Source organism: Denticeps clupeoides, chromosome 8, assembly GCF_900700375.1.
Source record: "Denticeps clupeoides chromosome 8, fDenClu1.1, whole genome shotgun sequence".
Classification (NCBI taxonomy): Eukaryota; Metazoa; Chordata; class Actinopteri; order Clupeiformes; family Denticipitidae; genus Denticeps; species Denticeps clupeoides.
In genome coordinates this window covers 3,979,096-4,004,602 of record NC_041714.1, presented here as the reverse complement: position 1 = coordinate 4,004,602, position 25,507 = coordinate 3,979,096, and the positions used below count along the sequence as shown (strand labels likewise).

General features: G+C 43.4%; 1 protein-coding gene across 28 annotated transcripts in view; it reads left to right on the top strand.

Moving 5' to 3' along the window:
* Window positions 1-25,507, top strand: part of camk2g2 (calcium/calmodulin-dependent protein kinase (CaM kinase) II gamma 2) — a 52,402-nt gene that overhangs the window by 23,851 nt on the left and 3,044 nt on the right. The window contains exons 5-22 of one of the 28 annotated variants that reach the window (XM_028988288.1): window positions 2,149-2,214; window positions 4,347-4,419; window positions 6,337-6,439; window positions 6,822-6,905; window positions 7,582-7,676; window positions 9,503-9,625; window positions 9,717-9,800; window positions 9,894-9,936; window positions 10,297-10,359; window positions 13,551-13,591; window positions 16,894-16,977; window positions 19,973-20,017; window positions 20,595-20,640; window positions 22,901-23,014; window positions 23,802-23,930; window positions 24,628-24,703; window positions 24,922-25,016; window positions 25,223-25,471. In XM_028988288.1, the coding sequence (XP_028844121.1) occupies window positions 2,149-2,214; window positions 4,347-4,419; window positions 6,337-6,439; window positions 6,822-6,905; window positions 7,582-7,676; window positions 9,503-9,625; window positions 9,717-9,800; window positions 9,894-9,936; window positions 10,297-10,359; window positions 13,551-13,591; window positions 16,894-16,977; window positions 19,973-20,017; window positions 20,595-20,640; window positions 22,901-23,014; window positions 23,802-23,930; window positions 24,628-24,703; window positions 24,922-25,016; window positions 25,223-25,455 (1,597 nt within the window). In that variant the 3' untranslated portion in view covers window positions 25,456-25,471. Of the gene's footprint in view, window positions 1-2,148; window positions 2,215-4,346; window positions 4,420-6,336; window positions 6,440-6,821; window positions 6,906-7,581; window positions 7,677-9,502; window positions 9,626-9,716; window positions 9,801-9,893; window positions 9,937-10,296; window positions 10,360-13,550; window positions 13,592-14,453; window positions 14,487-16,893; window positions 16,978-19,972; window positions 20,018-20,594; window positions 20,650-22,900; window positions 23,015-23,801; window positions 23,931-24,627; window positions 24,704-24,921; window positions 25,017-25,222; window positions 25,472-25,507 lie in introns of all 28 variants that reach the window. The other 27 variants (XM_028988287.1, XM_028988290.1, XM_028988297.1 and 24 more) reach the window with 27 other exon arrangements.

Sequence of the window (25,507 nt, the reverse complement as noted above, 5' to 3'; positions counted from 1 at the left end):
CTCCTGTTTCCAAAATGCATCACAAACTGCTTGAGAAAGCTGTTCTACTCTGATAATTGGTGATGAAAATAAATTATGATCAATAAGATGTACTTGTGTTTACCAACTGTTTATTCAGTTAAATAGCTGCATCCATGTTACCGCGTCACGTTTGATGTGGTAATTTCACAGTTCGAAGAATGTTTTGATTTCGTTTCTTGAACCACAAATGATGAGCCGACACCCAAGAGATTTTCTGTGCAAAGTGTATTCTGTACAAAAAGCAAGATCGCGTCAGGACATCGCGTCACACATCGCATCATACATCGCGTCTTTCTGCACCTCTCTCTACAATATACAATATTAAAAGAACATAAAAAAAATTTCACGAAAAAACACACATGCAAAATATTCCTAATATGTACATAAATTAAAATGAAAGAAATTACTTTTTGCACACAAACGCCACGCACCTCTCACAGCTCACGCCAAGTGTCCAAGAGACCTGAACCGGGTCTCAAAAACAAAATAAAAGTCTTTAGGAAATAAGAAAATAAAAGACACAAGAAAGAAGAAATATACTTATAAATCTAGAGTAACCATTTAACTCCGGCACAATAGCTTGCGTAGTATAGACCCAGCTCCCAACTTTTTTTATCGCCCGATAACAGTCTCACGTTAATGCAGTACGTTAGTGCCGATAACGGCCCACCACTAGATTTTATCCATTAATTTATTTTGATTTTTATTCCGAATGCATTCTTGTATGCATGGTTTTAATATCTAAACCAATCAGAGCTGACGCAGCGCACCGGGCAATTACAGCTAAGCTGAATGGGGGAAAGATGTTAACCAATCAGCGTGCACGACGAAGCTGATTGGGAGAACCGAATAGGCGAGCGGCAGGAAAGAACATAGAATATGGATGCAGGTCAAAAAAATCAATTCAATGTCAGTTATTTGGGAGTATTTTGGATTCAGGAGAGAGCATGTCACAGAGCAAGGTAATTTGCAAGACTTGTGAACTTTATGACTTTGTCATAAAAACTGCATGATCAATGCATGTCGACAAGGTCCATCGAAACAAACAAAAGCACACAGAGACAGCCCGAACAGACTGATTCATAAATGCAAAGATATGATGCCTGCGCACATCGTCAGTAAAGACAGCCTCCGAAGACTAATTCAAACACTTCTATCACAAAAAATATATCTGAAGGTTTAAAAGAAGCCTTAGCATCATGCGGAGAGCAACAAGTGTCTATCACCACTGACAATGGAACTAAGATGATAGTGAAGGCTTAATCTTAACTTATTTTATGTTGTCTGTTTTAAAGACCAAAACAGTTGCCAAAATCGCAATTGCCATATTCGCTCAAAAAAATCGCAATATGATTATTTTGTCCCTAATTAGTAATTATGTTGACCAATGAGATTTAATAGCTGAATGTTTTGTCCAGAGGTGTGCACATACACACTATACACATATTTTCTAATGTGATTTTTATTACTTTGGATATTTTGCATCCGAAGAGCAAAGATGCATGTTGCTGCACCAAGTCTCTCTCTCTCTCTCTCTCTCTCTCTCTTGTGTGCCGGTCTTTTCTGTCATTTTGGGGTTCTGTGAGTACATTAATGTGTAATATATGCATGCTGAAGTCCATTTGTTCCTCTTTAATGTACACACAGCACCCCAAATTGACCGAAAAACACAAACATTTAAATTTTTTCAGATTTATAAATATTAAATATTACATGGCCCTAAGTATTCAGACCCTTTGCTCAGTATTTACTAGGAGCACCCCTTTGATCTAATACAGCCATGAATCTGTTTGGGAAATATGCAACAGGTTTTTTCACACCTGGATTTGGGGATCCTCTGCCATTCCTCTGGAATGCTCTGTAGTGCATTGTGAGCTGTAAGGTCTTATATAGACAGGGGTGTGGCTTTCTAATCAAGTACAATCAGTATAATCAGACACATCTGGATTCAAATGAAGAGGTAGAACCATCTCAAGGATGATCAGAAGAAATGGACAGAACCTGCGTTTAAATATATGAGCGTCACAGCAAAGGGTCTGAATACTTACATGTGACCACTTTCCGTACCCACTGTGTATGAGATGTGGTGTGATGAATGTATTAACAGAGTTCTGTTTCTGCTTGCAGTGTGACTGGTGGAGAGCTTTTTGAAGACATTGTTGCACGGGAGTATTACAGTGAAGCTGATGCAAGGTGAGAGAAGGTTAAACAGCTATGTGCAATATAGACCGAACCCTGTTCCTGGAGGCTTCTCTGACAGAATAGTTACATTCCGGCCTTTTCCCAGTTGTCGTGAATTGATTATTAATAAGATGCTAATGTATGTGGCAAGGTGGAATGGTTTGGTCTATTCAGAAACACTGTTGGCAAGGCTGAACTCTTCAACAAGACACAAGGTAGTTGTCCTGCATCAGCAAGATATTTCCCAAAGATTTCAAAGTGGAATGTTCAGTTGTGCTGTTCAGGCTCTTTTGAAGAAGAAATGGGTGTTAGAAGGGAAATGAACTTGATGTATTTTATATGTCGGGAGATGTCCAGCAGTGGCATCAGCTCAGAACTGGCAGAAACCAGTAGGACCCGGACACACCCATCTACAGTCTGGAGAAGTCTGGCCAGAAGTGGTCATGAAAGAACTGCAGCCAAAAATCATACGTCCCACACGGAAACGAGGCCAAGCGACTCAACTATGCAGACAACGTACAAATTGCATTTTTAGTCTGCAAAGTGCAGCATTTCTAAGAATATTCCAGCTGGGCTACTAGAAGATGACTTTAATTAAGGAGGGTTGAGCTAATAATGCCCTATGGTTGCCCTGTGGCCCTACGTGCTGGGATCTGGCCCTGCTTTGGATATTGAGTGGAGTAATAATGTATGTCATTTTGTTTCCCAAGCAATAATAGTGTAGTAGCAGAACTGTAGTACTACACACACACACACACACACACAAATGTGCAACCAAAAATCTGAGACTAATGTGTGACTAAACATTTCACTGTTTAAACTTTTTTTTTAATCTTCTATCTCCTCTGAGTCTCTGTGTGTTGGTGTGTGTGTCTGTCTGGTTTCCTTTTCCCCCCAAACTCGCTCTCCAAACTCTTGAGCTAATCGAAGGCAGGCATAGTCTGTGACCTGAGAAACATGGTGTCTGTGTGATTTGAATCCAAATACATTTGTGGCTTTTTACAACTTCAGGGGACGCTTGTTGTGGCCATGCATTTAAATGAGAAGAGGTTTGGATGGCTTGTCCAGTATGGATCACCAGACCTCATGCATGGGTATTTTACATTTAATGAGCAGAAAAGGAGAATGCAGCGGTGCCTACGAGAATGAGTTCTAACCTGTGTGGGTGAGGGTGTGGGTGTTTGTTCGAGAATGGAGCGAGATGAGAGATCAAGATGGGATGGTGGATGTGGAACAGAGATGACAAAGGGAAACCAACAAAGGATAAATAAATTGATGTTACAGAATACAAAAAGAGTGAAGTGAGGCAGTAGAGAGAGAGAGTAAGAGAGCAAGTCTTTGTGGGAAGAACTCTGGTGCCTGTGCAATGGGATGGAATGGAATGCGGGGCACAGATTTGGCCAAATTTGGACACAAGAAATGCTTTTCTCCTGATTGCTTAGAAGGCATTAGAGAATATCTCACAAGTGCCTGTTCCACCCTCACCCTGTCTCTCATCCCCCTCTGCTCATTTATATTTTCCCCTCATTATTTCATTCGTTCCCCACCGCCTCTCCCTTTGTGCTTCTCAATGTCTGAACGCTCTGTAATGTTTAGATCTGTGTAAACTTAGAGCCGAAGTTATTGAGGCAGAGCACTTGAAGTTACACAAACGCACTGGAGACCAAATCCTAAAAGAGAAGAAAAAATACAGCGCTGGAAACGTGGTCCTGTCCTGGACTCTGTGGGTTTTCATTATTAACCCTTTAGTGTGAATCGGTGGCTCTTTTAGGCCGATTCTAACTGCTAACCTTGCCCCATGGCTGTGGAAACATCAGATAGCTGATTTTGGCAGTGGCGCGCAGTACTGCGAAAAAACCTATTAAAAACCCAGATTCCTCTGCTTCTTTAGCCTTAAAAAGCATTTAATAAGTGGAACCGCCCATCTGCGTGGAGTAATAATTCCTTCCAGTGATGGATGTGTGCTCAGTGGGAGAAAGTTTGCTTTGGCGGGGAAGTAACAGGGTAAATTTACCTCCATTGCACCGCTCTGCCCCCTCCAGTTCAACCGAGGAACCAGGACTCAGACCCAATTCTGCCCAGTTCTCTCGTTAAACTGCACATGATGTGTGTTCTCTCTCTCTCTCTCTCTCTCTCTCTCTCAGCCAGTGCATCAATCAGATCTTGGAAAGCGTCAGCCACATCCACCAGCATGACATTGTGCACCGGGACCTCAAGGTGAGTCATCACATTGCCATGGCAACCTGCCGCCGGGGTGGGGTGATTGTGGTTGGCAGGCGTCATCATGCCCCCCTTTTTCTGTGGCAACCCGTTGCGTCACGCTCAGACGTCAGAGGGAGGGTTCGCAGGAGGGCATGATGGGACGTGCAGTTGGTCATGCGTCTGGCTCCTCTTCATCTCTCGGTGCCCTTGCCATCTGACCTCATGGAGGGCGACACACACAAAAACCTTATCAGCATGTGGCACATCGCATTGCCTTCATCCGACACGATCCCATCGCAACTTACAGAACAGTACAGGTTGCACAGCTTCATGCATGATGTTGGACGGAGCGAGGGAAAAGGTCAGATGTGAAAAGAGCTGAAGAACAGCCAGCTCTCTTTCTCCCCCCCCTCCGTCCCCCTTTCCCCCCGCCTCTTTCCCAGCAGCCGAAGATAAACAGGGAAGGAGAGAATAGAGATGCTGGTGGCGGGCGGTCGCTATGGCAACGAGTGTGACGTCACAGTGCTGCTGAGGCAAGAGTCGTCACCGCGGTGGGCGACTAATTATGCCACGTCTAATTCATCACCAAAAGTGCCCTTGCCCCGGCCCCCTCCCATCTCCCATGCCTGAGAGAAGGGAGAGAAGGAAAGAGCGCAAGACGGAAAGATAGATCAGTCTTGGGGGGGGGGGGCATCGAGCGATTAAGCAAAAATGTCATGCGGACGCATAAATCAAGCCTGCCCGGGCGGCAGAGGGGGCGGGCTGAGATCTGAGCTCCCCGTGGCCCCGCCGACACGGCTAACAAGCCCTCGCCTCACCTGCCGGCTAAAGACATCAGCATTCCGCGGCATCCCCCCCCCATCCAGGCCTTTGCCGTGTCTGCTTAGCATTCGTCTGGAGCCCTGCTTCCCGCCACTGCATGCATACTTCAGCTCCCCACTAGGGGCGTGTCACGTCGTACCGTTCACAACAATCAATATTCGGCCTTGTGTGGCTCATCTGGGTTCACGGTTAACTTGATTTTGCCCCTCGGCTTTCTGCATGCGTCTTGTCATGCCTCCTTCTTACCGCATTTAACCAGTTGCACGAGGTTTCCAAAGTAATCAATAAGGCGACATGGTATCAAAAAATTCCACGCTGTCATTTTTGGAGTCTTTTTGATCTCAGGCAAGGACGGACCAGTCGTTCCTTTTTTCCTGCTATGCTGAAATCCGTTTTTTTGTTGGTCCTTAAGGTTCGACATCTGTCAGGTCCGTAACAATTTTACCTAATGTGACACCAAACTGAGATCGTTTTCATCCACGAGTGTTGCCAAACTTGATTCTGTAAATGCGTTCCAGCTTGATCCTTTTACAAATTGGCTAATGAAATTTTTCCACTCAGAAAGAATTCCTCAGTAATTCAATAGAGTGAATCGGTCGTGCAAGGAAAGCGTAGCTTCTCCTGACCGCACTGAGCTTCCGTTTCATCTACTTTTGGTGTGAGGTATGCTGTTGACTTTCTGCTTGCTAGTGAGATAGATAATAGTCTGCATGTGTGGTGTGGTCGTGGTCATGAGGGGTACCGCAGAAATCGCACGATGTCCACCGATACCCCGTGTACAAGAGGATTCTCAGTGGTGGACTTGAGAGGCTGTGGCTCAAAGTTAAGTTTGAACCGAACCAAAGTTGGGAAGCATCTTTGAGAGCCTGCTCGGCAGTACTCATGGATGGGGAATGTCTTTAAGAGACCAGGTGCTGTGCCTTTAAAGCTTTTTACTACTTTTACAAATTCTTGAAAGAACATTTTCTATGTATTTTTTTGATTGTCAAATTTGACAACTTTCCCACGAAAGTCTCTCTAAAAGTCTCGTATGAAATGATTATTAGATGCTTCAGGTATTTAATAGGTGAAGAATATGAACTCTTGCTGCCTCTCCCTCTGCTCCTTTAGCCAGAGAATCTTCTCCTGGCCAGTAAGATGAAGGGAGCAGCGGTCAAGCTGGCAGACTTTGGCCTGGCCATCGAGGTGCAGGGCGACCAACAGGCATGGTTTGGTAAGATCACGCTAATCTCCCTCCTCGCTGTGTGTGTGTGTGTGTGTGTTCGCGTTTGGCTCTTCATCTGGCCTGTTTACTTTCAGACAGAATAAATAGTGTACTCTGCAGGAAATATGGCAACGGCTTTAAATGAAGCTGTGAGGAGTGACCCAGGGCGTAGGTCTTGTTTGAGATCTTGTGTGGTCTGGAGACCATTTGTTCCTCGCTGCTGACCATCTGGTTATTGAGTGATTTCTGAAATCCCGCCAAAGGTCAAGCAGCACTGACCAAGTGCTACCAGCTGAAAAACTTTATCTGTCTTTATATTTCACATGTCTTAGTCAACGCTACGCCATTTATATAAAGGTCATTCTTTTAACACAATGATTTGTCTTCTTAGGCTTTGCAGGCACACCTGGTTACCTGTCTCCAGAGGTCTTGAGGAAGGATCCCTACGGCAAGCCCGTAGACATTTGGGCCTGTGGTGCGTTATCTGTTTTAAAAAACTGAATTAAGGTATTGTAAGATAGGTTTATCCTAAACCATGTCATGGTTTTGGAATCATACCGGATTTTGGCTGATCTGTTTTGCCTGTATTATAACTTAAATATTTTATGCCAAGCGAGGTGGCATTTTTAAAACTGCGGCCACGCCGGTACGACTGATTTATCACTAGTCGTTTAGTTGCATTTTACACAACCTCCCCATGAACACTTGTATCTGTAGTGAACAGTTCCGCTAGACAGGGCTGGTTTTAAGCAGTGTGCCCCGCTGTCTCATTTCAGCTTATCTGAACATTTCTCACATTGCTGAATATGTTCATGAATAAGTTGTGTGTTGGTGGCTCTGCTCTGCTTTGCCTTAGATTCAGTCAGAATTTTTTATGGGACAGTGGTGGCCTAGCGGTTAAGGAAACTGACCCGTAATCAGAAGGTTCAAATCCCCGAACCGCCAAGGTGCCACTGAGCAAAACACCACGGGCGCCTGTCATGGCTGTTTTCTGCTCACCATGGGCGAGGCTTAAAAGCATAGGACACATTTCGTTGTGTCACCGTGTGCTGTTCTGTGCTTTGCAATGACATTCACTTTGCTTTTACGAATAAGTTCTCTTTTTCTCACCATCTGAATCACCTCGTATCCCTCTTGGTTACCATGTTCAGGTGTGATCCTCTACATCTTGCTTGTGGGATATCCGCCCTTCTGGGATGAAGACCAGCACAAGCTGTATCAGCAGATCAAGGCGGGTGCATATGACGTAAGTGATCTTGGTTCTGATGTGTTTCGACTGTGTTGTTGGCCATTCAGACCGACCACGTGCAGCAAAAGGTGGGACTTGTTGCCTTTTGATTGTAATCAAGTTGGCAGATTATTGATTATTTCTGTGGTTGGTGGGCACTGCCTGGCCGCTGCCCACTCTCACGGCGTTCTCAATAGGAGAAGGTGGGCTGCAAATCTTAACTATACCTGTGACAAATCCAGTTATGGGCTGTCCTGTCAAGTGTGCCGTTTGGACATCTGTTTGTCATTTCTTATGCGCGCACTATTAAATCAGCGAGTGACGCAGCAGGCGGCCACTGCTCATAAGTGCTCTATTTATAACACAGTGCCTCATAGTTCAAATGGGCATTTTCTAATTCGGTTTTCGGCTGTGCCCTGAAAGCACCATTCAGTTCAATTACATGTTTTTGTAACTGGATAAAAGCATGACATGTTCAGAGTGTGTGTTTGTGTGTGCTTGTGTATGATACTGTGCAAAAGTCTTACCAGTACATTAAAACTGCTGTTTGTCTAGGATGCATCCTATTTTGTTAATATATAAAAAAAAAGTCAGTCAAATACATGTTTTCAAAAACAGTTTATTACGGAATTTCCTTATTTCATTAAGCAATGGCTACGTGAATAATGAAAGAGACTGTTGTTCTGTGAGCAGCAATATAATCTTGAAGTACAATCTTGCTTGTAGGAAATCATTCATTAGTTGGGAGAAACCAACCCCCTGTTCTAGCCCATCAATATACGCTGCTCAAAAAAATAAAGGGAACACTTACACAATACAGTGTGACTCCATTTCAATCACACTCCTGTGAAATCAAACTGTGCCGTTAGGAAGCAAAACTGATGGACAATCAATTTCACATGTTGTTCTTCAAATGGAACAGCCAACCGGTGGTAAATTATAGGTAATTAGAAGGACGTCCCCAATAAAGGCGCGCTTCTCAGTTCCTATGCTTTTTGTCTGATATTTTGGTCACTTGAGACAGAGTCTACAACCCACACAAGTGGCTCAGGTTGTGCAGCTCATCCAGGATGGCACAACAGTGCAAGCTGTATGAAGAAGGTTATCTGTATCTGCCAGTGTAGTGTCCAGAGCATGGAGGTGCTACCAAGAGACAGGCCAGTACCTCAGGAGACGTGGAGGGCAACAACCCAGCAGCTGGACCTCTACCTCCGCCTTTGTGCAATGAGGAACAGGGGGACCACTGCCAGGGCCCTGCAAAATGACCTCCAGCAGGCCACAAATATGCATGTGTCTGCTCAATTGTTCACAAACAGACTCCATGAGGGTGGTATGATAATGCAAGACAATGCTAGACCTCATGTGGCTGGAATGTCAGCAGTTCCTGCGAGACGAAGGCATTGATACTATGGACTGGCCCACCTGGTCCCCAGACCTGAATCCAATTGAGCACATCTGGGACATCATGTCTCGCTCCATCCACCAACGCCACGTTGCACCACAGACTGTCCAGAAGTTGGCGGATGCTTTAGTCCAGGTCTGGGAGGAGATCATCCTCCACCGCATCAGGAGCACGACTAGATGTTGGAGGGAGGTCATACAGGAACGTGGAGGCCACACGCACTACTGAGCCTCATTTGTACTTGATTTTACTGACTATAACTTACTGCTGGGGAGAAAAGCCTTTCATTCGTTTCACTACTGACTAAAACTTTTGCACAGTAATGTATGTGTGCAGGAATGTCAGTTGTGTGTGTGTGTGTGTGTGTGTGTGTGTGTGTGTGCTTGCTTGCTTGCTTGCTCACATGCGTAAGTGTTTTCAGACATCTGTATTCATTCTTTAGTTCCCGTCTCCTGAGTGGGACACTGTTACCCCTGAAGCTAAGAACCTTATTAACCAGATGCTGACCATCAACCCAGCCAAGAGAATTACAGCCGATCAGGCTCTGAAGCACCCATGGGTCTGCGTAAGTTCGTCTGTCTCCTGTAGTCGCACACCACCCTTCATCTCCTCTGAAATGTAATGACAGCATCTGAACTCTGAATTTGGTTCCGCAGCAACGCTCCACCGTGGCTTCCATGATGCACCGTCAGGAAACAGTAGAGTGCCTGCGTAAGTTTAACGCCAGGAGAAAACTCAAGGTACAGTTTACCTGAAGCACACAGTGGGATTTGTGAGACTGGGCTGCACTGACATTGCACTGTGAGGCTAAATATAAAATTTGTTATTTACAGGGAGCCATTCTTACAACCATGCTTGTTTCCAGAAACTTCTCGGGTGAGTTACTCTGCAAAGTCTAAAATAAATGTTCCCTGCCAAACCATCGACTGCACAAAACATCTAAATACACTTTCAGTAGAGGCTATTTTCCTACTAAATGCTAGTAAGTTCATTTCTTTTCAACACACATAACAAAAATCTTCTGTAGTTTTTCTCTACTAATAATTGATCAAAGCTTGAGGAAATGTGGTGTTTTATTCCGAGGACCTCAATTTCTGTGTCCAGCGACGTTTATGTTCATTGTACTATGCTTTAAATCATCAGTAAGTGTTCAGGCTGGGTTTGAGAACATTGTTTGGAGGCTCCGCCTCTCTAAGTAGCTCGCCCCTCCCAACGAAATGCCTCTTTATCCAATAGTGGGGCGGCAGCACACCAGCCCCGCTGCAGCCACCACCAGCACTGCTGCTTTGGCACAGGAAGGTACGTCACTGGGAGGGGTGTGGATGACACTACCTGTGCCTCCATGCTTCTCTACCAGCATGTAGCCTGAGGGAGTCTGTCCCACCCTGTGTTTGAAGACACACACACACACACACACACACACACACACAGAGAGACATAAACCCTGTACCTGTGTCACGATGTAGGACAGGCTTCAGGAAGAACCTCCTGCTCCTTCACATGGGATAGTCACATTACATCTCCAGTCACTTACTCATGCACTGGCTACGGTGGATCTCAGTCTTAAAAGATTCCGTGCTTTTATATCGGTCTAGTTGGTCCCCTAATACTGCACCTGAAGTCTCTTTCTGGAATTACAGCCACACAATGAGATTTCCCAGAACGCGGCGTTTCAGTGTCTGCAGCTATAAATGCGAATGAGGAGAAGAGAGGCGGGACGAGGAGGAGAGCGGCCTATAGAAGCAAGCATTTGTGGAAATGATGTCGTCGTCACCATTCACCAACCACAATGTTTGGTCCGGACAGGCGGTTTAGTTGCTGTTTTTCCGGAAAGAAATTAAATGAACCCACTAGTTCGACAAATTCTCGCGTGACTGAACTCGTTTGTACATCCAATCACAGAGCAAATGCAATGCGCCATGACGGTCGGTGGAGATAATGTTTTAGGGGAGGGGCGGGAAATTCTCAGGGCAGAAAAATCATGAGAGAGGGGAGGTAACCTTTCCCCTTCTGATGAAATAAGGGGACGAGTTCCAGATCCGACCGGCTGAGCTGCCACTCTCAGTGAACAGTGAAGCAGGATGACCAAACCACACTTTACACACATCGCCATTTCTAGCCACTGCAGGACCAGAGACAGGCCAGGGGAACTCGTATTAATGTCATAATATTGAAGGGTGATATACGATCAGACACATCATTTGTTGAGATTATTTTACATTATACAAAAAATGTGCAGAAAGTATACTTTTTTGGTGTGTGCAGTACTGCACATTGTGTGGACTTTTTAAAACGTTTTAAACGGTCACTTTTTCACGGGACTCGAGGAATTTGAGTGTTTTGACTCAGTATCTGCCGTTGTTGGTGCATAGTTTATCCGTAAGAATAACTCGTCTTCTAAGAAACCGCATTGTTGTGCCAAGAAGACAAGGAGCAGGAGTTCAGCCCTGACTTCAGTGTAATGGAATCACAGCAAATAAAAACTCGCAAAACACTAATTTGCCGCATGCAAATCTTTTACCGTACATGCACCACTACAAGCACCAGCAAGACCCAGCAGTAGTGGCTGAGATCCACCAGAGCTAATGGATGGCAGTCTTCAATGTATTTAAGCATACAGGGAAAAGTGTGAAGTCCTTCTGTTTTTATTTTTATTTCTGTATTTTTATGTGGTTAGTGGTTGACCTTTCACCTCTCTGGTGCCCAACACACGCTGTGTAGTCGACGTTAGTGTAAGGCTAGAGTAGGGTAGCCGTAGCCCTCGAGACCAAATCAACTTCAAGTCACTGCATTTGTGTTGCGACCCTTCTGCACTGTGATTTCACCTCCTCCAAGGGCCGGCATGTCTGCATGGGTGGAGAAGCTCATGTCCTGGTTTGCACTTCTCTCGTCTTGCCTGCCTAATTTCTCGTGCTGTTTGAGGACGATGAGCTGCCTGCAGTGCTTTAGATCTTGTTTTTCTGCCTGGTTTGACCTTATGGGCTTGGCAGGACCTGATGGATGATTCTGAGGAAACGGGGGTGGGATTAGTCAGGATGCATGTTTTTCATGCTGGTGAAATTTCTAGGATACGTTGTGGGTTTTTGTTGTTTTTTTTTTTTGTGTCTCCTAATCACTAACTTTACCCCAGTGGATGATGTTGCAACTACACTTGACCTTTTTATCACTCTGAATGGCTCATGCTGTGACTAAGAACCTGTTGTGAAATAACTTGGGGCTTTCTTTTAGTGGATTTTTCTTTTTATTCTTCTCCCACTATCGCATGTTTTTTTTTTTTTTTTTTTGCATGAATTGCCCAGAACAAACCAGAAGGAGATTTATTTCCTTTCTTTCCTTTGCCTGCAATTTTTGTCACTTAATCTGAAGAGATCATTGATATTTTTTCCCTTTTTTTCTTGCTTTTTGCGATGCCCCTCTTCCTACTTTTTCACACTGGAAGGTAAGGGACCTTTAAAGACAAAAACAAAGGCCTGCTCAGATTTTTTTGTGTGTTTTCTCATATTCATATCACTGCTGAAATCCCGCACCGTATAAAACAGAGATCTTAATGGAACCAAGGAAACTAAACTAGAAGATTAAATTAGATTTTTTGTATATTTATGTTATTTGCACCATCTAATGTTAGAAATATTCTTTGAAGATAGATATATGTTTCAAGTTTCAATCTTCTTGAATTGTAGAATGTAGCACATGTTAACATGAAATCCTCAGCCCTGTGGAATCTTTGTTTGTCCTACTGGGTTGTGCTGACCCTGCACATCATCCTATCACAAGCACAAATAATAATAACAACAGTATTATTATTACTTATTTCAACTATATTGAAATATATCATGTTTTCCACTGGACAAAAGAAGAATCAGCTCCAAGCAAGCAAAGGTCATAAAGACGCGACACACGAAAACAAAATCGCTGCAGACTGGTTGGGGGAAAGCTGGGCTGATCCTTAACAATCTGTTCTAAAGTTTTGAGTCATTTAGAAGTGATCATGAACAAAGATTAATAGAATAAATTGCAAATTTTGGATAAAATTTTTTTAAACGAATAAGGAAGTCATTGACAAAGTTGCCGGTGCAACGTTTATTGAAACAGTTTTTGTTCTAAAGGGTTTTCTAATGATTCGTGAATGTTCTACAGTGACAGACCTGCATTACTGAATGCAGCACTTCATTAGAACTCAAGACTAATTATTTCCGATACGTTTACGTTTATGCTGATATTATATTCATTAAGTCATTTTTCGCTTCCATAGGTTATTACGACAATGTAGTTTGGATCTGAAAAGAGGCTGAGCCTTCGGTACCGGGTACCGGAAATGTGCTGAAACTGAGTCCTTACAATTGCATGTAGCTGTAACACCCTGTTTAGGTGTGGGCCTGGACTGTAAGGCTCTCAGTTTGGGTCTTCCGTTTACTCCTTTCTGTTCATTAGGGTAAAGGTCATTGTTTTAAATGGCTGGTTAATTACACTCTTTTGTTTCATTGTTTCAGCATGCAAGAGTTTACTGAATAAAAAGTCAGATGGAGTGAAGGTAAGTGTTGTGTACTGCTCTCGTTGTTTTCTTTTTCCCAAATTAATATTTCATATTCCTCCTTTCATTCAAAGTGTCTCTCTAGTTCTCTGTTTAATTCTTTTGATTCTGAAATATGATGTTTCGTCTTTCTTTTACAGGGTTCAGGTATAGATAATATAATATTTCTTTGCATTAAAGTTATCTACATTGAGACCCAATATTATAATCACAATTATGTATGTATAATGTAATTACAGGCAAGCTTGTACACAGACAAAACAGGACTTTTATTGGGCACAGCTCTATGCACTGTGTGTGGGATAACAATTGTGACAATTTTACCTATTGTGTTCACTCTTTTCCTTTTTTATATGGGCAAGTCGCTCATGATTAAATCACTTGCCGCTTTTTCCCTGCTGCATGCAGCCAGCTTTTCCACAAACTGGATCGTAACAATAAAACCACAGAACTGTCAGACGTCAGATGACAGACTAGCTCTCAACCCTGTTTAGGTCCCTTTATTTGCTGACAGCGATCATTTTGTGTTACTTCAGAAATCAGAAATCTTATTTTTCTTCCTGGGTTCAGTGCATGCAGTGAAGAGTTATGACTGACAAGGGTTGATCGTATATAACATTTAACGACTAATAGATTGACCTCATTTATATCCGGGCACAGTCTATTTGATGCATTTATTAGCGGACTTCCTCAGATTTTCATTTCCCATAAACAACATTTCCTCCTCATTTGGCTTTATGAAAGATATTATGAGGTTATATTTTTCGTTTTATTTCTCCTTTGGGATGCAATTTTATTTTTATTGGCTCTTCTTTCCCTATGATTCCTTGTTTTTTCTTCTTCTGCGTTTCAACCTGTTCAGAAAAGGAAGTCCAGCTCCAGTGTTTGTTTAATGGTGAGACCTGTTCCATGTCTTTCCCCTCGCCCCGTCTTTCTCTCGTTTTCTTGGTTGAGAAGGTAGAAGCGTTTGTATGGTTTTGTTTTTTTGCCCAAAATATGTTTTTTTTTGGTTTTTGATTTCTGTTGACACCCCTGTCATGATCATTCCTTTTGACTTTTTTTTTTTTTTTTTTTTTTTTTTTTTTAATGTGTGTGTGTATGTGTGTGTGTGCGTGCGCGTGCATCAACACACATGAGCACTGTGCGCTGTGCCTTCCACCTCCACCGTGTCTCAGTGCCTTCTCCTGCAGCCAGGCCAAACTGCTACTGCATGGGAATCACACGCCCTAGAGACCTGCTGTGAGCAAAGCCCACCGTATCAGCTACATCTGAGGTTTCAGAAACCTAAAACAATTCCTTCCCTCTGGGACTTTATAGATTCACCACTAAACCACTTTTTTTTTTAAATAAGCAGTTCCAGAAGCCAATTCAAAGACACAAGCAAAAATTCTTACTCTATTCTGGTGCCATTGAAGATCATGTGGTCGCCTTCATGGTAAGGGACATAGAGCCCAGGACACCCCATGATGGCAGCCTTGGCCTAGCAAATGTAGGGGGGGGGGCTTTTTGTTATAGTTTTTTTGTTAATAGCGTGTAATATATTCGTTTGATTCCTTCCATCGACACATCATTATTCTGGGTTTCTTCATGTTACATTTTCTGTCTTTTGGTTACCTGCAAGATTAATAAAAATTACAAACACCAGATTTGACTAGTAAATATAATTGATTTATTGCTACATCCACGGTAGTATTTAGAAAGCCAACCCTTGAACCCCCGCCCCCTCCTTCCCCCCCACTGCCCACCATGGCACCACATTGGCCCAAATGTTTGGCACCCCATCACCCAGTGGTACAGCACCAGTCTGGTTTCATGGCTTCAGTGCAGTGCTTCTAGCTGTCTTGTTTTTGGCGTGTCATCGGTTTGCTTTCATTCATGGGCATCTGTCACGCTTAGTCAGTGACAGATTTGTGTTCAGATGCTGAACATGGACACAATCTGCTCTTCAAATGCTTTTGGCCACTGGACATCTTTTTGATATCCAGGAAAGGACAAGTGAACCTCTGTGGTTTAGTCTGTAGAATGGTGTCCCTTTGCCACTGTTTGAAGGTATCCAGCGACTCTTCTCAGTCGATCCCCAAAGACCTGAGAGCTTGCGTCATGCCACCAGCACAGCATCTCCTGTCTCTGATTTTGTGAGGAATTCTAGTCATCTAGTCGCTTTTTGCTCTTATTTCTTTTATACCTGCCCTTTTTTTTAGCTTCTTCCTGTCTTTCATTCCCCCCCTTTTATCAGATTTGTTCAAGTGCTTTTGTATAACACAGTATACGCGTTTGATCTTTTGAAACAAGAAAACCCTTTTCGTCAAGCCCATTCACTGCATGCACAGGCTTTTGGACTCTTATTGCACAGAAGCCACTTTGACTTGTGTCCAAGCGTAGACTAAACTTCAGTTCTAATCTTTGTGTAAAGTTTAAGTGATTTAAATTCTAATCTCTCTCCTTACAGATGGGAGGGAAATGACTCTTGTCTCTCTGAGTATCTGGTGCTGTTACTTGAAGCGAGTGTTTTTGTGTTTCGATATTTTTAAATATTACACGTGAGGTTAGGAGACAAGGGAGACACAAATACGCACTAATCACATAAAAACTGTGATACAATCACTGTACCCATGATAACAATGAGATAATCAGATATTCATGTGTTTTACAACAGTTCCGTGTCATCTGTGAGATTTGTAATCATTTTTAAAAAGTAGAATCAGAAATGACCCTGATTCAGATTTTTTGACTCTGCAAGAACACAGCACACCTTTCTCCATGAAATAAAAACACAATTTTAAGCACTCAGTAACCCTGGATATGAGCTGGAGGAATTAACATGATGTATACATTACCGTATTGATTGGTTGTCCCATCCCCTGGCGTATACAAGCGCAGGAAAACCACAGAGAGCAAGGACATTCCAGGAATGTTAAAGTTCCGTTTTGTCTGTATGAAGCTAGTCGGGCTCTCACAAGCCCATGCACGTCATAAAAATACCCATCATACCCACAGCTTTCCAAAAGAGTGCAACTGTAGACCTCCAGCATCATTTTGAGAGGGCGGGACTAACACCCATCACCCACCCACTCCACCCTTTTAATCACCGAATCTCAAACGTACAGAAGTCAACCTTCTACAGTCAGTCAGTCAGATTTGATCTTTAACGAATCCGGTAGGGACCTATGCACACAGCCCTCATCTTCTGTGCTCTGATTGGATGGCTGACTCCTTCTCTGTGTTTTTGTATTCTTCCTGCCAGTGTTTTCAACGGAAAATTACAAGATTTATTTTATTGCTTTTTTTTTTTTTTGCCCCAGCCGCAGACAAACAACAGTAAAAACAGTGTAGTAAGCAATACCAGCAGCACCAAAGACAACAGCATATCATCTTCAGCTCCAATGGTATCTCATCTTAACTTCTCCTACTCAGATTTTGCTTTACTTGTTTTCTGTGTTAGTTTCACTAGCTGTATTTCGTTTAGTGCTCCATCTCTGTCCATCCCGTGGTTTACTTTGTTTGATTTGATTTTTTATTTTTTCCCCTTCCGCCTCCTGATTTCTGCCATGCCGTTGTTGTTTGGAGAATCTGTGATGATTGAATTCTTTTGATTGGTGATTGATACAAATGAATGTGCGCCTGCAGTTTTCCTCTCTTTATTGGCTCCTGTTTCAGTAGATGTCGAGCAGTTCATCAGTTGGCTCACCTAGAAGCTGCAAGCCCTCCCTTGTGGGATGAAATGTTATTGCAGCGTTTATTTTTCTGCGGCTGTGTGCCGCAGCCTCTCGCTCCTCAACTCCCAGGGTGAAGCAGGATCCAGTAACAGCAGGAAGCAGATTTGTCCCAGCAGAGGTGAAGATGCAGTCCCTGCTTATTTATTAATGATAGAGCCTGGAGTCTGCGTGTTGGCTGATGAAAGGTGGACTATCGTGGTTTAATGTCCATCTCTCCATAAACCGGGGTGGGGGGTCAGCGTAATGACAGATCTGTCTTCCACAAGACCCTTCCTCTGAAAACATGTAACACCAACACACACGCACACGATTTAGAGGAAATTTCAGGACCCTCAACCCACGTCTTATGTGCAGTGCGGCCCAGGCCTCGCCCCCCCTGCCAGTGGACTGGGAGACAGGGCAAAATCCTCAAGGTCCAAGCAGAAACTCCTCATCAGCACATCAGAAGGCCTTTCTGCTCCATAACAGCATGGTGGCCAGTGCCACCTCATATAGATTTTTATTTGTGTGGTCCATCCATGATTTCAGAATCCCCTGAAGCTGGGTGCGGGGGCTGCATCTTCACTTCTTGTGCAGTGTAGAGGGAGTGTGTGCTGTAGGACTGTGTGTGTGTCTACAGCAGCGGCAGTTGTGTTGGTGTGGTGGGTGGACTTGAGTAATTTTTCTCTAGTGCTCCCATCTTTTGGCTTTCAGCCGCCTGCCATCTTATACCATCTCACGTCAGACATGGTCTCAGAGTCATATAGTCCTGTGACCTCTGAACCCAGAACTTTTGGGAATGGCGAAATTCTGCTCAAAGCTGTGCTGTGGCTACTGTGGATAATGCTGGGTGTGCAGAACCTTCATCCCTTCCACCCCATACCTCTCTGTCCCCACCACCATCTCTCTTTCTCTCTATATCTTCTCTCTCATCTCTCTCCCTTTCATCTTATTCTCCAATTCTCTTCTCCACCATACATGTTGAAATGCTCTGAACAAAGATTCCACGAATCCTGAAAACAAGATTGTCGCAGATCTTTAAACTAAATTTTTAAAAATTAAGGCCTTAAATATCATTAGAATGACCAGTAATCCTTAAATCCAGAGTTTAAAGGTCTTAAAAATACTGCAGACCTAATAAATCAAATGACACAAGCCTTAAATCTGTCTGCCAAATGCCTTAAATGTAAATGTAAAATCGGTCTGGAATCCACCAACTTCTGGGTTTACTATGTGCCGAGTGCATATGGAAATAAGCAGGGGCCTGTTTGGTGCCCTGTGTGAGGCCCCTCCAACTGCCAAATATGGGACGGCCTTCCTCCCAATAAAAAACTGCACGCAAAAAAGGGGGGAACAAATTGGAGTGGGCGATGCCCATGATGCTGCCCCATCCACAATTTCCCATCAACAACCCATGTTGCCCATATCAAAAACCACCACTGGAAATGACTACAAATATTACAAATCGAAAATAACGAATTCGCTCCCTAGGGGCTTGTTGCAGTGCAGGTAATATGAGTGTTAACAGTGACAAAGACTAAAAAAATAAGAGATTTGGAAGGACAATTAATATATCAAATAATAATATACTACTGCTAAAGATAAAATACAATTAATATTATATTTTAGAAGAGCATCTGGCCCTCACAGTGTCTGCCAAGAAAAACTCATTGCCTTTGGACAAATGTAGTTGGTGACTTCAATGCAGGGTCTTAAAGGTCTTAAGTCTTAAATTTGGCTTCCTTAAACCTGCAGAAACCCTGGGAAAAGAACAGGTTCAAGAAGCGCTTTTCTCTTTCTCTGTGTCACTCTGTATTTAATTCAAGTTGTTTAAGATAAATGAGATGTCTGTCTCTTTGATCACATATTACATAATTAAATCCTACTTTGACTAATCAGTTCATATACATTGCAACTGTACTAATGAAACCAACATGTATACTGTTCTGAATAGGATCTATTGACTTTTATTTGAAGTGTTTAGTTTGCACAACTTCCACACCAAATTTTTGTTGAATAATCATTAAATAAAACAACGCAGAGTGTGGAGCGCACAAAAAGCAAAAGCTATTATTTTGCAAGTAAAGTAAAAATAACATTTAGAATTTTACAATATAATTTTTTTTATTTAATTAGAACCAAACATTTGGTCTCGGTATGCTCAGAAATAATACAGGGTCAAGGCTTGTGAAATGAGTACTTGTAAGAATTAACATAATGGTACATTTCTTTGGTTAATTGTGATTCATAGTTAATAGTTAGAATCCTTTATTAAAATTGTGAAAGTAGATGTTTTTCAGGGGGAATTAGTTTTGCATTCCTTCCCCATTGGTCCGTTTATTCCTGTATATCCAGGAAATATACTTTGTGAAATTAGTGAACATGCCCCGTGTGCTACATCTGATGTAGTGGGCTGTGTTTTACATCCCGTTGTCCATTTCTGTCATCTGTCCCTGTCTTTCAGTTTCTTTTTTTCTATATATGTGTTAGTTCATGCTTCCCTCTCTGTTTCTCTCTGCTGGCTGGCTCCTTCTCTGCTTGTATCTCATTGTGTGTATAGTTTTAGTCTCTCTATCCTGCCATCTCTCTCTCTCTCTCTCTCTCTTTCCCTGCCTCTACTTCTTTCTGTCCCCTCCTCTGCCACCCTCATGGCCCAGCATGGTAAACTCTCTCCTGCTTCCCCCAGGAACCACAGAGCACTGTCGTGCACAACCCAGCTGATGGCACCAAGGTAAGCCTGAGGCTCACAGTTCTGCTCACATCTACCACACTAATACTAACACTACCACCGCCTACCACACTCAGGAGCCTCTGCGGAAGGGGTTTACCGCAGTTTACAACACGTTGTTTGCTTTGACCGACTAATTATTAACCAAGCTCTGAAGTTTCTTCTTCTCAAACAAAGTGGTGAAGCTGGAGTAAACCCCTCTCTTCAGGCATGGACCACCCGCCCACCCACTAACATGCAGAACCCGGTTAAACTAGTCTCCGCTTTTAACCAGCCACACTGGCTCAACACTAATGCAGACCCTCAGTAGCTCCCCCTACTGCGCACACACACACACACACACACACACACACACACAGCTCACCAGAACTGCTTCTGCGCTTCCCTTTCTGCTGGACTGGCTGGTTTGTGCAGGGTTGGTGTTCCTGGTGGAGGGAGGACCTTATGGTGTGTGCATGTCCCTGCCTTGGTCCATTCCTCCTCTACCTTCTTTATTTGCTTTACTCGTCCTTACTTTTCATATATTTCTGTGTTTTTGTGTGTCCCTTCTCCCCGCTCTTCTTGCTAACTCTTTTCACAGGGCTCCACTGAGAGCTGCAACACCACAGAAGAGGAGGACGTCAAAGGTAGGAAAGGTAAACTGTCCAAATTTACATCTCTGCATGTCTCTCTCACCTTTCTCTCCATGTTCGGTTCAGCGTGTGTATGTAAGTCTTACACTGTGGCAAACGTCTGTATTGCGCGATAGTGGTGGACTGTATGAAGGCGTATCGGTGATTGAGAGACCTGTGTTGGTCCTCCACACCCGCCTCCCAGACAGGTTCTGACTGTAGAGTGAGGGGCTGGGTGAAGGATGGCCTGACATTGGATTGAAATAGGGAGTCCAACAGGGAGTCCAATGGAGGGTTGCCTGTCAAGTGTGCAATAAGTAGATTGGTCCTTGTATGACCAATTTTTTTTTTTTTTTTCCTCTCCAAGATCTGTTTTTATTTGGGATATACTCTAGTAGAACTAAATTTGAATAAAAGCCTGAATGGCTGAAATCAAGTATTTATGAATGATTTTATATGGATTTGGGACAGTGCCTGTTACATCAGTGAGTTGTGAATGAGATTATTGTTCATCATTAAACATAGAAAAACATTAGGGCATTTTAGTGGCCATTTGTTTTGTGTAAAAGCATTGAAATGTGTTTCACTTCAGTTAATCCTGATTTTATTTAGCTTCATACAAACATCAAACATATTTTTATGTTAAAATTCATATTAATGTATCGCAGAATTCATATGAATTAATTGCAGTATATTTTCCCCATATTGACTGATTACATATTATGACCGATTTAAACAATAAATTAATAAATACACATAGACATGACATGTTCTTATATAATATATTATATATAATGTAATAATATAATTATTATATAATGTATAATATATAATTATAATATTATAATTTAAATTTGAACCATAATTACTATAACCAAAACACTGAAACCCAACAAACATTGTGTAACCTTTTCTGTCATCGTCTGGCTGTTGAAGAAAATAGAGCTGCTGCACATTAGCACATAGGAGGACGATGGCGATAGTGATCAATGACTTTTGCTTTTCCTCTATTTATACAGAGAAAATGTGTGACGAAAGTAATTGCATACCTTGATGCTGTTCAATACTGAAGACGACAACTTTTAGTACTGATAAAAGCACTGTTCTGACAAAAATTATTTGCAGCTTCCTGTAACGTCTTGCTCCTTTAATATCAAATTTTTCAAAGGTCACACCTCCATCGTATAGACGTGTGGCTAATTTATGTAAAATTATTTTTTTCTTAAAAAATTAGTAGGCATGATATAGTGCCCATAGAGTGCAATATAGAGTGCCCATATATATACACGGAATTTAGGGTACATAGATGAACACAAGGGTCCATGGGGGATGAGTAATGGGTGCTTTCTCTCTCTCCAAAAGGGAATGATTTTTGATTTTTTGGCTGGTAAATGAGCAAATGTTCAGCTCTTTATTGTAGTTTTATTTATTCCTGTTTATGGTTGTCAGATGAGGTCAGGCTAGTGATTTTGCTCCTTCATTCATGCACACTCAGTGTTCGGGTTTTTCTGGAAAATTTGCCATTTTTTAGGGTAGGCCAGTGTCTGACGCACAAGACTCCGGCCCCTCCAGGCATGTCTGCTGACGTCACAACACATGCCTGCAGTTTACTGCAGTGAAAATGTTCTCCCCCCTGAAACAGTACATAGTGTGTGTATGTGGACATGCTGATTCCTACTAACACATGCATACACTATGCCAACCATAGTACAAAGACATAGTAGAGGATGATTTTGTCTTCTAGAGGGTCTGTGTAGGTCTGTAGCTTAATGGTAAAATAGTGTTATGTTGGAACTTATTCCAACATTTTATTCAGACATTCAACAATCAGTGTTGTTTTCAGGGAACTGGAAAATGCATCTGAAAGGACAGGTGAGCTCAGTCTGACTTTGCATAGAAACCGTGCAGTCACCAGTAGCCAAAAAATAACTACATTTATACTGTTACATACTGGATAAAACAGTGTTTCAGGAGGCACCCCAAAATGACATGGTGGGTGTAGCTCGGGACCAATGTTCTTTGGCTCTTAAATTACGTAAAGAGTAGCAGTATTGAGAAGAATCTCAGAAATGCCCTCATTGTACTGCGAAGACGGTAAGAAACCTACAGACCATGTAAAGGACCTACAGAAGTCTTTTGGTTAAACGGCTTGTATAATAATCCGTGTCTGTTGTGAAATTGTTTATGATTGAGGAGCACTTGGTTTGGGGGCAGGACTGTTTCCACCCCCCTGCTTGTCTAATTGGTGGGGGTTTATTTGTGCTGGGGGGGCTAGGGCCAGCAGAAGCTATAAGCAGTGACAGTGCTGTGGCCAGCCAATGCAGTGCCACTGAGGAGCCTGCTGCACAGACAGAGTCTCCGCCCCCTCCACCTCTGTGCCCACCCGTCCGTAAGTCAGTCGCGACGCCCTGTCTGTGTTGTCCCCTTTGGACCCATCTTCGTCAGGTGCCTCGAAGCCAGACGCTGATCTAGGATCAGATGTTTCAGAACTGTAGATGTTTCCCAGATCAGCTGTCTGTCTTCTCTTATGAGAACAATTAGTCTTAACTTTCACCTCTGACTTCTAACCTTCAAGATTAGTGGGCAAACTAACCTAGTTGTACCCTGGAGATATTCTGGTGCCTCAGTGTGTGTTGCTGTGTCTCTTGTAATGCACGCATGCTGAGGCCCGGCTTCATTAATGCCCAGGATGTTTCTCTTTCCCTCCGGCCTCTACCTCCCACGAAACTGAATGAATGGTTCTGCCCTTCCGAGGTTCACTGACCTTTTCATTTATTTATTTGTGTGACACCGACACCCTTCAGACAGCTGAGAAGCGTGGCTGCGGTGGCCCTTACATGCACGCACACACACACACACACACACACACACACCCCTGCTCTGTCTCATTCATTTTACTAACATAAATCTCCCACACTTGTTTTTTGCTGGAGCTTCTGTGCTAGCTGTGTGTGTCTCCTCTGCCCCCTGCTGTTGGAGGGGGGTCCTGATAGAATTTTATTTTGCTGATCTAAGCCCGCGGGCCAGCAAAATGTTGTTTGATTCTGATAGTTACATGCATAGCTTCTTTTTTTTTTTTTGTTCTTCCTGTCGCCTTGTTCTTGGTGTGCGGTGGTCTAGTTGGGTTTGTTGATCTGTGGTTTTTCGCTGTTGCTGATTTATGTGTTGTCTTCCAGCCGCCCCGCTGCATGATGATGTTAAGCGTGTTGCTTGGAACAGTTCAGGTCAGAGCTCCTGCCCAGAGTTAGAGCCTGCTGTGCCCGCCCCGTCCTCCACGCCCCCAGGGGGCAGCAGCGCACAGCAGTGTAAGTGCAGGACTGCCCAGGACCGTCGATTTTGCAACACGTCGTCATAAACGTCAGGGCAACTTCGCTGTCCTTTTTTGCGCGATCCGTGACTAACAGCGCCCCCGCTTCCTCAGTCTTCAGAGATTTAGGACCGTATACACATACGCGCGCGTGTGTGTTACACCATGTATACAGCCCGCCTGTGAGCTTGAAGGGTGTGTGAGTAGTGTGTATCTAATGTTCTACGAAAACAGTGCCTTAAACAAATGCCAATGCTTTTAAGGGAGGTTCTTAAAGTCTGTGGTTCTTAACCGAGAAGAGGATGTGCGGCAGGACGGGCGCCAGGATGCTGAGCCGATGATGGTCCAGTTTCGCCCCCCTTGCAGTCATGTGGCACCCAGCCTCCCTCCGGCTGCATAATGAGATTTCATCATCAGCTTGTAATGCACCTCGAAGCTCAGATGTGCTGACTAACACAAAAAGGAGCATCTGGTGTTGAGGCTTAAAAGGGCTGATTATGGGGGGCTGAGGAGAGCTGGATTGTTGGGGGTCAATATCAGACTACACTTAAAAAAAGAAAAGAAAAAAGAGATTATTCAACTATGGTGCATTTTATAAACTTTTACAGCCCAGAGTGAAGCATAGTTGAAAAATTTGAAATATCCACGTAACTGATGCATATTTGAAATGTTTTCCTCCTTATGCTGGGCTGCAGCTCGCAAGCAGGAGATTATCAAGATGACGGAGCAGCTGATTGAAGCCATTAACAATGGAGACTTTGAAGCTTACACGTAAGTGCTGCGCCACGCCCTCTTCTAAGAGCGTTTGTGTCTTACATCATCTGGTGGCAGCCATGTTGATCAACTAGTTGTGCACTACATATCTACCATCTTGTGCAGGGTTGATTGTTGCTTGCCATGTGCTATATAGGGTGATGGGGTCAGATATGGACCAGATTTTAACAATGAAGGTTTATTTCTGTATTTTTTCTTTCTCCCCTTGCTTACAGGAGAATCTGTGATCCTGGCCTGACCTCCTTTGAACCAGAAGCACTTGGAAACCTGGTGGAGGGGATGGATTTTCACAAGTTTTACTTTGAAAACCGTAAATGTTTTTCTTTCACAAGTTAAACTCACTTGTAATCTTGCTGAGTATAATTACTTATTTCCACCCTAATTAATGAGCTCATTCATTCATGTATGACAGATGATTAAGTAAACATGGAAGCGTTGCAAATGCTTCAGTGCTGTCAACAGATGTGGTTTATTTCATGAAGGGGGAAACGTCTAATCGTGTGCTGCCCCCTACAGTCTTGAGTAAGAACAGCAAGCCGGTGCACACAACCATACTGAACCCGCACGTCCACCTGATTGGTGAGGACGCCGCCTGCATCGCCTACATCCGCCTGACCCAGTACATCGACAGCCAGGGCCGCCCACGCAGCTGCCAGTCCGAAGAGACCCGCGTCTGGCAACGCCGTGACGCCAAGTGGCTCAATGTCCATTTCCACTGCTCAGGAGCCCCCGCTGCACCATTACAGTGAACTCCAGTGGGCACAGGTATTTCCCATCATGCTTATCAGGCTTATGATGCAT